Source organism: Heptranchias perlo, unplaced genomic scaffold (genome assembly GCF_035084215.1).
Source record: "Heptranchias perlo isolate sHepPer1 unplaced genomic scaffold, sHepPer1.hap1 HAP1_SCAFFOLD_54, whole genome shotgun sequence".
Taxonomy (NCBI): Eukaryota; Metazoa; Chordata; class Chondrichthyes; order Hexanchiformes; family Hexanchidae; genus Heptranchias; species Heptranchias perlo.
In genome coordinates, this window is record NW_027139559.1 from 3,821,790 (window position 1) to 3,836,904 (window position 15,115).

The 15,115-nt window shown below is 42.9% G+C and overlaps 1 protein-coding gene across 1 annotated transcript; it reads right to left on the reverse strand.

The window, feature by feature from the left end:
• Positions 1–2,411: 2,411 nt before the first annotated feature.
• On the reverse strand, positions 2,412–3,302 carry LOC137315205 (probable G-protein coupled receptor 139; the record flags this gene model as incomplete). The annotated part of the gene is made up of 1 exon (XM_067980081.1): positions 2,412–3,302. A coding segment is annotated over one exon (891 nt), but the record flags the coding sequence as incomplete, so codon positions are not given.
• Positions 3,303–15,115: the final 11,813 nt, after the last annotated feature.

A 15,115-nucleotide genomic window follows, 5' to 3' on the forward strand; every position in this document is an offset into this window, starting at 1 on the left:
ACGATGACGGCATCGCTGCAACAGCATCAATACTCAACACCAACAACAGCCAATCTCCAGACACCATCCGACAACTCATCTGCTTCATCCTGGATCACAATGTCTTCACCTTCGATAACCAGTTCTTTACCCAAACACACAGAACAGCCATGGGGACCAAATTCGCACCCCAATACGCCAACATCTTCATGCACAAGTTCGAGCAGGACTTCTTCACTGCACAGGACCTCCAACCAACACTATACACCAGATACATCGACGACATTTTCTTTCTATGGACCAACGGCGAAGAATCACTGAGGAAACTACACGATAACATCAACAAGTTCAATCCCACCATCAAGCTCGCCATGGACTACTCCTCAGAATCGGTTTCTTTCTTGGACACACGAATCTCCAATAAAAAGCGGGCACCTCAGCACCTCACTCTACCGCATGCCCACGGACAACCTCATGATGCTCCACTTTTCCAGCTTCCACCCTAACCACGTCAAAGAGTCCATCCCCTGTGGACAGGCCCTGCGAATACACAGGATCTGCTCAGACGAGGAGGAACGCGATGGACACCTACAGACGCTGAAAGACGCCCTCGTAAGAACTGGATATGACGCTCGTCTCGTCGATCGACAGTTCCGACGGGCCACAGCGAAAAATCGCATAGACCTCTTCAGAAGCCTAACACGGGACGCAACCAACAGAGTACCCTTCGTCGTCCAGTACGTCCACGGAGCGGAGAAACTACGCCATGTTCTCCGCAGCCTTCAACATGTCATCGATGACGAAGAAAACCTCGCTAAGGCCATCCCCACACCTCCACTACTCGCCTTCAAACAGCCACCCAACCTCAAATAGAACAACGTTCGCAGCAAATTACCCGGCTTTCAGGAGAACAGCGTTCACGACACCACACAACCCTGCCACGGCAAACTCTGCAAGACATGCCAGATCATCGACACAGATACCACCATCACACGTGAGGACGCCACCCACCAGGTACATGGTTCATACTCCTGTGACTCGGTCAACGTTGTTTACCTCATGCGTTGCAGGAAAAGATGCAACGCTATACACCAGATACATCGACGACATTTTCTTTCTATGGACCAACGGCGAAGAATCACTGAAGAGACTACACAATAACATCACAAGTTCAATCCCACCATCAAGCTCGGACATGGTACATTGTCGAGACCATGCAGACACTGCGACAACGGATGAACGGACACCGCGCAACAATCGCCAGAGAGGAGGGTTCCCTCCCAGTCGGGGAATACTTCAGCAGTCGAGGACATTCAGCCACCGATCTTTGGGTAAGCTTTCTCAAGGCGGCCTTGGAGATACACGACAACGCAAAATCGTCGAGCAGAAATTGATAGCCAAGTTCCGCACCCATGAGAACGGCCTCAACCGGGATCTTGGGTTCATGTCACGCCACACGTAACCCCACCAGCGAATAAAAGTGATCTGTTTTTCATACAACTGGTCATTCTCTGTCTTTCTCTTCCATTCGGATGTTTGTCCCTTTCTCTATCTCTCTGTCTTTTGTTCTGGCCGTTTGTATATTCGATGGTCCTGTAGGTAACACCTCTCTGTCTGAACATTTGATTGCCTTGACAACGGGCAGTTGGAAAGATTATCTGTAATCACCGGGTATTGTCCTCTGAATATAAATGCGAATCGTTCAAGGATTCCCACATTCACTTGACGAAGGAGAAAGCCTCCGAAAGCTTGTGATTTTCAAATAAAATTGTTGGACTATAACCTGATGTTGTAAGATTCTTTACATGTGTTAATGTTTACAGATGGTTTCTCTGAGTCTGTTAATATTTGCAGGGTGTTTCTGTGAGACAGTTAATATTTATATGGTGTTTCTGTGAAACTGTTAATTTTTACAAGTGGTTTCTGTCACTGTTAATGTTTACAGCGTGTTGCTGTGAGACGGTTATTATTTATAGGGTCATTCTGTACCACTGATAATGTTTTCATCGTGTTTCCTTGAGTCTGTTAATGTTTGCCGGGTGTTTCATAATTGTGTAAATGTTCAGTTGTTGTCCATTTAAGTTTGCAAATATTCAAAAGAGTCATCCGTCATGTAACTGAACATTTAATTGATAATTTCTTTCAATAATTTAAAACATCTTCCAACGATTGCCCAGTCCCACAATGTCTGGACAGGAAGCCGTAGTGAAATTACCGGCCCCAATCTAATAGCACCACAGGGAACTCAGAGGTTGTGACGTTCCCCAAACCTCCATTGAAATTGGGAACCGATGATTGCATTTTCGACTGTTTCAGTGTCTTAGCCGATTGACCCCAATATCTCGATATCACAGACCCCGGGTGCGGAGCGGGTCGTACAGAAAATGAAAGAGGATTGATTTCTGATGCTGGGAATTCTTCTGTTCTTCTCATCATTTAATGATTTTAACAATTAGAGTAAAGGGATATTTTAGCATATTCTTCAACTGCTCTCTGAATTTAGTCTGGGTCACCGCATAAATACAAGTATTTGTGCAGCAACTCAGGAGCTGGAGCATAAATCCCAGTTCCATTAGAAAGATAGGCGGAATTACAGTCCGACCTTTGTAACTTAACACCCGCACCCATATAGAATACAACATAAACATCGCCCATAACAGAATGAAATTCCCCGAGATGACGAACAGTAAAATAATGGACTTCCTTCGACTCGTAATTTCTGGGTCACTGGGACTCTCTTCACCGCTGTGGTCCCGGAGTCTCCTGCGGGCTCTGTTGGCCACGACAATGTATCTGACGATTAAAACATTGAGCAGCAGAATCAGAACAAATGCGACCCCCGGGGTTAGAATATAATGAAGGAGTTCGATTGCTCCCCACACCAGGGAACCTGTAAAACGACCATCCACACTACAAAACCAGGGAAGGTTGCCAAGAGCATACCAACGCGATAACATAAAGTACCAGGTGACGTTCTTCAAACAGCTCAGCACAGTCACTGTTCCCAAAACCACAGCCGCCGTTTTCTCGGTGCAATATTTAGTTTTCAGTTTCTGGCAACAAATGGCCACAAATCGATCAAAGGTGAAAGTGACGGTGAACCAGACAGAACAGTCTGTCGCTGCATAAAGCAGGACGGCGTGGATATTACACACGCGGATGTCGTACAGGAAAAGAAATTGTTCGAAATAAACAATCGGAATCTGTCTCAATATCAGATCGATGATAACGACCAGTAGATCCGCCGCTGCCATGGCCACCAGGTAACGAGTGACACATTTGGAGAGGCCGCACGTTCCTCGGGACAGGATCACAATCGTCACTAAGTTAACTGTAAGGAAGGGAAATGAAGAGGGAAATTATACATCAGGCTGGGAGCAAAAGCAGCAGTTTGATGGAGTTCGGGGTGAAATTTGTTGATTTGTTACTGCATCCAGTGATGGGTCTGATTATTATACTTGTGATACGGCTTTCGACTGGAGACAGAGTTTAAAATAATAATAGTGATTGGACTGTGAAACAGAGAAACAAACAGGGATTTCTGCTGGAATCAGGAGTGGATTGAGAACTAAATAAAAGAAAGGAATTAAATTACACATGAAAGATAATCGGTTTCCAATGAATCAGATCCCCCTGTATTGGTAGAGCCTTTGATCCACGTGTAAATATTAGTACAATCCGTGGTACCAAAGTAAACTTTGTCATAATCTGTGGACCCACTTGTCAACATCGTACCGCAACTTTAACTCTTGTCGCTATTGCCACATATTTTGGGCGCCACGATAAACATTCGGGAAGTCCATAGATCCAATTTTAAGTATTGGTAAATTCTCCGGATCCCGTGTTAATGTGGTATCGTCTCTGAAAACCTCTGAAATTTTTGAACAGTCACTAAATCCCCCATTAATGTTGATCTTTCCATTCAGTCTCCAGACCGTGTTAGTCCAGACAAGCGTCAATGGACAGTGTCAATATTTCAGACAGTAAAATAATCTTAGAGCATACAAGGAGGACACTCGGCCCACCGTGCCCATGCCGGCTCTTCTGGAAGAGTTATCCAATTAGTCCCACTCCCCTGCCCTTTCCGTATAACCCTGAAAATGGTTCCTTTTCATGTGTCTGTCCAATTACCTTTTGGAAGCTACTGTTGAATATTCTTCCACCACCTTTCAGACAATACATTCCAGATCATAACAAGTCGCTGCATAAAAAAAAAAATCCTCATATCCCCCTGCTTCATTTCCCAATTATCTTAAATCGGTTCCTTTGGTTACCGACCCTCCTGCCAGTGGATACAGTTTCTACTTTTTTACTCTCTCAAAACCCCTCATTAATTTGAACACCTTTATTAAATCTCCCCATGGCTTTTTTTCTGCTCGAAGTGAACAATCCCAGCTTCTCTAGTCTCTCCACACAATGAAATCCTTTATCCCTGCTCCCATTTTAGCAAATGGCCTCTGCACTCTTTCTTTGACGAACTTTCAAAAGTATGGTTACCAGAATTGGGCACAATAATCCAGCTGAGGCCGAACGAAGCAGTGGCAGAGCGTTTACATATTCAGGCAGACGCCAGAATGCTCCAGTGTTCACATGCATGGGTGAGTCAATATTTACAGGGTTACCAGGGAGCGTGCCCATTCAGGAAACCCCGAGTGCGTTGATATTCTACAGATTCTGTAACAATAAGTCAATGCAAACCGAGGACACAGGACCAGGAGTCGGCCATTCAGCCGCTCGAGTCTGTTCACCATCCAATTAGTTCATGGCTGATCTGCATCTCAACACCTTTTAAATCCCTTTTGATCCATATAATTTGTTAATAAACAAAAAGCTATCGATTTCAGTCTAGAAAATGTAAATTGACCCAATACACACAGCTGTTTGGGGAAGAGTGTTCAAGGTTTCCACTTCCTGTTGGGTCAAAAATTGCCTCCTGATGTCGCTCCAAAATGGAATAATTTGCCCTCTACTTTTGGATTCCCCCAGAAGAGAAAAAACTTGTCGGGATCGACCCGATTCAATCCATTTATGACTTTAAACACGTCGATGAGATAACTTTTCAGATTTTAAACTAAAGGGAATACAAAAAGTATATGCATCCCACAAGCACTGACACGCACAAAGGAACATCCAGTAAAGAGTGAGAATCACTTTTGAATAACTTATAATTACTGACACACAAATAGAAAGATCCAGCAAATACTGACACTAATTTAGAAACAACCTGTTAATACTGATACTCAACCAGGAACATCCTGTAAATACTGACACTCAACAAGGAACATCCTGTAAATATTGACACTCAACCAAGAACATCCTGTAAGTACTGATACTCAACCAGGAACATCCTGTAAATACTGACACTCAACCAGGAACATCCTATAAATACTGACACTCAACCAGGAACATCCTAAAAATACTGACAGTGAACCAGGAACATCCTGTAAATACTGACAGTCAACCAGGAACATCCTATAAATACTGACAGTCAACCAGGAACATCCTATAAATACTGACAGTTAACCAGGAACATCCTAAAAATACTGACAGTGAACCAGGAACCTCCTGCAAATACTGACACTCAACCAGGAACATCCTGTAAATACTGACACTCACTCAGGAAAATTGTCTAAACAATGATACTCACCTAGGAACATCCACTAAATACTGACACTCACCTATGAACAATCTATAAATACTGACACTCACCTAGTAACATCCTTTAAAGGCTGACACTCATTCAGGAACAACCCGTAAATACTGACACTCATTCAGGACCATCCTGTAAATATTGAAACTCACTCAGGAACGGCATGTATATACAAACACTCACTCGGAACATTCTTGAAATACTGACACTTAGCGAGGAACAGACTGTAAATACTGACACTCACCTGGGAACATCCTGTAAATATTGACACTCACCTTGTAACAGGCGGCAAATACTTACACTGACACAGAAACATCCTGAAAAAACTGAAACTCACCCAAGAACATCCTCCAAATTCTGACATTTACCTATACATATACCTATTAACAATTTACAAATACTGACACTCACCGAGTAACATCCTGTAAATACCGACACTCAGCTTGGAGCATCCTGTAAATACTGACACTCAAACAGGAACATGATTTAAATACTGACACTCACGTAGGATCAGCCTGTAAATACTCAGGAACATCCTGATAAAATTGAAACTCAACCAGGAACATCTTCTAAATACTGACACTCACCCAGGAACATTCTATAAACACTGACACTCACCCAGGACCCTGCTCTAAATACAAACAGTCAACGAGGAACATTCTGTAAATAATGTGATTCACCTAGGAATATACTGTACATACTGAAATTCATCCAGGAGCATTCTGTAAATACTGACACTCACCTAGGAACATCCTGTAAATCCTGACACTCATGCAGGACCATGCTGTATATACAAACACTCAAACTGGAACATTCTGTCAATAGTGACACACACTCAGGGACATCCTGCGAATACTAACAGATACTCAGGAACATCCTGTAAATAATGACGCAATCAGGAACATCCTGTAAAAACTAACACTCACTCAAGAACATCCTGTAAACAATGACACAAACTCGGGAACAGAATGTAAATATTGACACTCACCCTGGAACGAACTGTAAATACTGACACTCACTCTGGATCGTTCCGTACATACTGACACGCACTCGGGAACATCGTATAAATACTGAGACCTACCCAGGAACATTGTATAAGGAAGGAATCTCGCCGAGGAGCATCCTGTAAATACTGACACTCAAGCGGGATCTTCCTGAAAATACAGACAGACACTCAGGAACATCCTGTAATTAAGGACACACACTCAGGACCTTCCTGTAAATACTGACTCGGGAACATCTTGTAAAAAAAGACACTCATTCAGGAAAATCCGGTAAATACTGACACTCACTCAGAAAAATCCTGTACAAACTGACACATATTCAGGAACATCCTGTAAATACTCACGGACTCAGGAACATCCTGTAAATACTGACACTCAAACAGGAACATCCTGTAAATACTGACAATCAAAAAGGAACATCCTTTAAAAACTGACACTCAATAAGCAACATCCGAAATATTGACACTCACACAAGAATATTCTGTAAATACTGACACTAACTCAAGAACATCCGGTAAATAATGACACTAGCCCAGGAACATTCTGTAAATACTTACACTCACCTGGTACATCCTGCAAAAAATACATTACGCAGGAAGATCATGTAAATACTGACACTCACCTCGGAACAGCCTGCAAATACTTACGCTCACGAAGGAACATCCTGAAAAAAATGACACTCACTGAGGAACATCCTCTAAATACTGACACTCACCTCTGAACAATCTATAAATACTGACACCCACTTAAGAATATTCTGTAAATATTGACACTCTCTCAAGAACATCGTGTAAATAATGACACTCGCCCAGGAACATCCTGTAAATAATGAGACTCATCCAGGAACATTCTTTCAATACTTCCACTCACCTGGTACATCCTGCAAATAAAACATCACACAGGAACATCCTGTAAATATTGACACTCACCTGGTCCATCATTTAAATCCTGACACTCACCCAGGAACATCCTGTAAATACTGATACTCAAACAGGAACATTCTTGAAATACCGAAACTAACCGGGCAACACCCTGTAAATATTGACACTCCCCTCGTAACATCCTGTAAATACTGACACTCATTCAGGAACATCGTCTAAATACTGACACTCACCGAGAAACAACCTATAAATACTGACACTCACCGAGGAACAACCTATAAATTCTGACACTCACCGAGAAACAACCTATAAATACTGACACTCACCGAGGAACAACCTATAAATACTGACACTCACCGAGAAACAACCTATAAATACTGACACTCACCGAGGAACAACCTATAAATACTGACACTCATTCAGGCAAAACCCGTAAATATTGAAACTCACTCAGGAACGGCTTGTAAATACAGATACACACTCGGGAACATCCGGTAAATAATAACACTCACTCAGGATTATCCTGTAAACACTGACAGTCACTCAGGAACATCCTATAAATATTGATACACACCCAGCAACATCCTGTAAATACTGACATTAAAACAGGAACATCCTGAAAACACTGACAGTTATTCAGGAACATCCTGTAAATACTGACACTCACTCAGGAACATCCTGTAAATATTGAAACTCACTCAGGAACGGCTTTTAAATACAAACACTCACTCAGGGACATCCGGCAGATGATGACACTCACTTAGGATCATCCTGTCAATACTGACACGCAAGCTCGAACTTCCTGTAAATGCTGGACTCACAGAGAAACATTCACTGAGCAACATCCTGCATAGACAGATGCTCAACAGCTTCATCCAGTAAATACTGACACTCACTCAAGAGCATCCTGTAAATACTGACACTCACTCAGGATCGTCCTGTCAATCCTGACACTCAATCAGGAAGATTCTGTAAATACTGAAACTCACCTAGGAACATCCTCTAAATACTGACACTCAAACAGGAACATTCTTGACATATTAAACTAACCTGGCAACATCCTGTAAATACTGACACTCAAACAGGAACATTCTACAAATGCTGACACTCACCCAGGGACATCCACTAAATACTGACACTCACCTCTGAACAATCTATAAATACTGACACTCAACTTGTAACATCCTTTAAAGGCTGACACTCATTCAGGAACAACCCGTAAATACAAACACTCATTAAGGACCATCCTGTAAATATTGAAACTCACTCAGGAACGGCATGTCTATACAAACACTCACTCGGGAACATTCTTGAAATACTGACACTTAGCGAGGAACAGACTGTAAATACTGACACTCACCTGGGAACATCCTGTAAATATTGACACTCACCTTGTAAGAGGCGGCAAATACTTACACTGACACAGAAACATCCTGAAAAAACTGAAACTCACCCAAGAACATCCTCTAAATTCTGACAAATACCTATTAACAATCTATAAATACTGACACTCACCGAGTAACATCCTGTAAATACCAACACTCAGCTTGGAGCATCCTGTAAATACTGACACTCAAACAGGAACATGCTTTAAATACTGACACTCACGTAGGATCAGCCTGTAAATACTTACTCTCACTCAGGAACATCCTGATAAAATTGAAACTCAAACAGGAAGATCCTCGAAATACTGACATTCACCTTGGAACAATCTATAAATACTGACGCTCACCGAGTAACATCCTGTAAATACTGACACTCAGCTAGGAACATCCTGTAAATACTGACACTGACCAAGGAACATCTTCTAAATACTGACACTCACCCAGGAACATTCTATAAATACTGACACTCACCCAGGACCCTGCTGTAAATACAAACAGTCAACGAGGAACATTCTGTAAATAATGTGATTCACCGAGGAATATACTGTATACACTGAAATTCATCCAGGAGCATTCTGTAAATACTGACACTCACCTAGGAACATCCTCTAAATCCTGACACTCACCCAGGACCATGCTGTAAATACAAACACTCAAACTGGAACATTCTGTCAATAGTGACACACACTCATGGACATCCTGCGAATACTAACAGATACTCGGGAACATCCTGTAAATAATGACGCAATCAGGAACATCCTGTAAAAATTAACACTCACTCAAGAACATCCTGTAAACAATGACACAAACTCGGGAACAGAATGTAAATATTGACACTCACCCAGGAACGAACTGTAAATACTGACACTCACTCTGGATCGTTCCGTACATACTGACACGCACTCGGGAACATCGTATAAATACTGAGACCGACCCAGGAACATTGTATAAGGAAGGAATCTCGCCGAGGAGCATCCTGTAAATACTGACACTCAAGCGGGATCTTCCTGAAAATAGAGTCATAGAGTCATAGAGTCATACAGCACGGATAGAGGCCCTTCGGCCCATCGTGTCCGCTCCGGCCATCAGCCCTGTCTACTCTCATCCCATATTCCAGCATTTGGTCCGTAGCCTTGTATGCTATGGCATTTCAAGTGCTCATCCAAATGCTTCTTGAATGTTGTGAGGGTTCCTGCCTCCACAACCCTCTCAGGCAGTGAGTTCCAGACTCCAACCAACCTCTGGGTGAAAAAGTTATTTCTCAAATCCCCTCGAAACCTCCCGCCTTTTAACTTGAATCTATGTCCCCTTGTTATAGAACCCTCAACGAAGGGAAAAAGCTCCTTAGTATCCATCCTATCTGTGCCCCTCATAATTTTGTACACCTCAATCATGTCCCCCCTCAGCCTCCTCTGCTCCAAGGAAAACAAACCCAATCTTCCCAGTCTCTCTTCATAGCTGAAGCGCTCCAGCCCTGGTAACATCCTGGTGAATCTCCTCTGCACCCTCTCCAAAGCGATCACATCCTTCCTGTAGTGTGGCGACCAGAACTGCACACAGTACTCCAGCTGTGGCCTAACCAGTGTTTTACACAGCTCCATCATAACCTCCTTGCTCTTATATTCTATGCCTCGGCTAATAAAGGCAAGTATCCCATATGCCTTCTTTACCACCTTATCTACCTGTTCCGCCGCCTTCAGGGATCTGTGAACTTGCACACCAAGATCCCTCTGACCCTCTGTCTTGCCTAGGGTCCTCCCATTCATTGTGTATTCCCTTGCCTTGTTAGTCCCTCCAAAGTGCATCACCTCGCACTTTTCCGGGTTAAATTCCATTTGCCACTGTTCCGCCCATCTGACCAACCCATCTATATCGTCCTGCAGACTGAGGCTATCCTCCTCACTATTTACCACCCTACCAATCTTTGTATCATCAGCGAACTTACTGATCATACCTTTTACATTCATATCCAAGTCATTGATGTAGACCACAAACAGCAAGGGACCCAGCACCGATCCCTGTGGTACCCCACTGGCCACAGGCTTCCAGTCACAAAAACAACCTTCGACCATCACCCTCTGCCTTCTGCCATTAAGCCAGTTTTGTATCCAAAGTGCCAAGGCACCCTGGATTCCATGGGCTCGTACCTTCTTGACCAGTCTCCTGTGGGGGACTTTATCGAAGGCCTTACTGAAATCCATGTATACCACATCCACTGCGTTACCCTCATCCACACTCCTAGTCACCCCCTCAAAAAATTCAATCAAATTCGTCAGACATGATCTTCCCTTGACAAAGCCATGTTGACTATCCCTGATTAATCCTTGCTTCTCCAAGTGGAGACTAATTTTGTCCTTCAGAATTTTTTCCAATAATTTTCCTACCACTGATGTTAGGCTCACTGGCCTGTAGTTCCCCGGTTTTTCCCTACTCCCCTTCTTGAATAATGGTATTACATTAGCGGTTCCCCAGTCCTCTGGCACATCCCCTGTGGCCAGAGAGGTTCTGAATATATGTGTCAGAGCCCCCGCAATCTCCTCCTTTGCCTCACACAGTAGCCTGGGATACATTTCGTCCGGGCCTGGGGATTTATCCATTTTTAGGCCTGCTAAAACCGCCAATACCTCCTCCCGCTCGATGTTAATATGTTCGAGTATATCACAGTCCCCTTGCCGTATTTCTATGTCTACATCGTCCTTCTCTATAGTGAAAACAGATGCAAAAAATTCATTTAGAACCCCTCCTACATCTGCCGGCTCCACACACAGATTGCCATTTTTGTCCCTAATGGGCCCTATTTTTTCCCTCGTCATCCTCTTACCCTTAATATACTTATAAAACATCTTAGGATTTTCCTTTATTTTGCTCGCCAGTGTTATTTCATGGCCCCTCCTTGATCTCCTAATTTCTTTTTTAAGTATCCCCCTGCACTTTTTTGTACTCCTGTAGGGCTTCCTCCGTCTTTAGCCTTTTGTATCTGCCAAAAGCCCTCATTTTTTTTCCTAATCCATTCTCGTATATCCCCTGACATCCAAGGTTCCCTGGAGTTCTTGGAACCACCCTTGACCTTTACGGGAACATGTTGCCATTGTATGGTCTCAATCTCCCTTCTGAAAGACTCCCATTGCTCCGATGCGGATTTTCCTACAAGCAGCTGATCCCAGTCCATTTTGGCCAGATCCTGCCTTATCCTATTAAAATCGGCCTTCCCCCAATTTAGAACCTTTATTTCCGGCCCCTCCCTGTCCTTTTCCATGACCACCTTAAATCTCACCGAATTATGGTCACTGTCACCAAAGTGCTCACCGACTAGCACTTCTTCCACTTGGCCGGCCACATTCCCTGGAATTATGTCCAGTACCGCCCCCTCTCTTGTATTACTTTCTACATGCTGGCTCAAAAAGCTATCCTGGATGCACGTTAAGAATGTTGTACCCTCTAAGCCTTTTACACTCTGAGTATCCCAGTTAATATTGGGGAAGTTGAAATCCCCCACGATTATTACCCTATTATTTGCACAATTTTCTGAGATTTGCCTACATATCTGTTCCTCGATCTACCCCTGACTGTTTGGGGGCCTATAGTACACTCCCATCAAAGTGCTTGCCCCCTTTTTTTTTAAGCTCCACCCATATGGCCTCATTAGAGGAACCTGCTAATATATCATCCCTCCTTATGGCAGTAATTGATTCTTTAATTAATATTGCGACCCCCCCCCTCCTCTTATACCTCCCCCTCTGTCTCGCCTGAAGATTCTGTACCCCGGAATATTGAGCTGCCAGTCTTGCCCCTCCCTCAACCATGTCTCTGTGACAGCAACAATATCATACTCCCATGTGTTTATCAACACCTTCAGTTCATCCACCTTATTCGCAAGACTCCTTGCATTAAAATAGATGCCATCCAGCCTTGCCCTTACATATTTGCCCTGTCTTCCAGACAGACACTCAGGAACATCCTGTAATTAAGGACACACACTCAGGACCTTCCTGTAAATACTGACACTCACTCGGGAACAACTTGTAAAAAAAGACACTCATTCAGGAAAATCCGGTAAATACTGACACTCACTCAGAAAAATCCTGTAAAAACTGACACATATTCAGGAACATCCTGTAAATACTCACGGACTCAGGAACATCCTGTAAATACTGACACTCAAACAGGAACATCCTGTAAATACTGACAATCAAAAAGGAACATCCTGTAAAAACTGACACTCAATAAGCAACATCCTATAAATACTGACACTCACACAAGAATATTCTGTAAATACTGACACTAACTCAAGAACATCCGGTAAATAAAGACACTAGCCCAGGAACATTCTGTAAATACTTACACTCACCTGGTACATCCTGCAAAAAATACATCACGCAGGAAGATCATGTAAATACTGACACTCACCTTGGAACAGCCTGCAAATACTTACGCTCACGAAGGAACATACTGAAAAAAAGACACTCACTGAGGAACATCCTCTAAATACTGACACTCACCGAGAAACAACCTATAAATACTGACACTCACCGAGGAACAACCTATAAATACTGACACTCATTCAGGCAAAACCCGTAAATATTGAGACTCACTCAGGAACGGCTTGTAAATACAGATACACACTCGGGAACATCCGGTAAATAATAATACTCACTCAGGATTATCCTGTAAACACTGACAGTCACTCAGGAACATCCTGTAAATATTGATACACACCCAGCAACATCCTGTAAATACTGACATTAAAACAGGAACATCCTGAAAACACTGACAGTTATTCAGGAACATCCTGTAAATACTGACACTCACTCAGGAACATCCTGTAAATATTGAAACTCACTCAGGAACGGCTTGTAAATACAAACACTCACTCAGGGACATCCGGCAGATGATGACACTCACTCAGGATTATCCTGTAAATACTGACACTCACTTAGGATCATCCTGTAAATACTGACACTCACTCAGGAGCACCCTGTAAATACTGACACGCACGCTCGAACTTCCTGTAAATGCTGGACTCACAGAGAAACATCCCGTCAACACTAACATTCACTGAGCAACATCCTGCATAGACAGATGCTCAACAGCTTCATCCAGTAAATACTGACACTCACTCAAGAGCATCCTGTAAATACTGACACTCACTCAGGATCGTCCTGTAAATCCTGACACTCAATCAGGAAGATTATGTAAATACTGAAACTCACCTAGGAACATCCTCTAAATACTGACACTCAAACACGAACATTCTTGACATATTAAACTAACCTGGCAACATCCTGTAAATACTGACACTCAAACAGGAACATTCTACAAATGCTGACACTCACCCAGGGACATCCACTAAATACTGACACTCACCTATGAACAATCAAAAATACTGACACTCACCAATAACATCCTTTAAAGGCTGACACTCATTCAGGGACAACCCGTAAATACTGACACTCATTCAGGACCATCCTGTAAATATAGAAACTCACTCAGGAATGGCATGTATATACAAACACTCACTCGGGAACATCCGGTAAATAATGACACTTCCTCAGGATTATCCTTTAAATACTGACACTCAGTCACTAACATCTGGTAAATACTGACAGTCACACAGGAAAAACCTGTAAATACTGATACACACTCAGCAACATCCTGTAAACACTGACACTCACCCAGGAACATCCTGTAAATACTAACAATAAAACAGGAACATCCTGTAAACACTGACACTTATTCAGGAACATCCTGTAAATACTGACACTAACACGGAACGTCCTGTTAATACTGATACACACTCAGCAACATCCTGTCAACACTGACACGAACCCGGAACATCCTGTAAATACTGACAATAAAACAGGAACATCCTGTTAGCACTGACACTTATTCAGGTACATCCTGTAAATACTGACACTCATTCAGGAGCAACCCGGAAATACAGATACGAATTCAGGAACATCCTGAAAATATTGAAACTCACTCAGAAACGGCTTGTCAATACAGACACTCACTCACGAACATCTGGTAAATACTGACAGTCACTCAGGAAAAACCTGTAAATACTGATACACACCCAGCAACATCCTGTAAACACTGACACTCACCCAGGAACATCCTGTAAATACTAACAATAAAACAGGAACATCCTGTAAACACTGACACTTATTCAGGAACATCCGTTAAAAACTGACACTCACTCAGGAACATCTGGTAAAC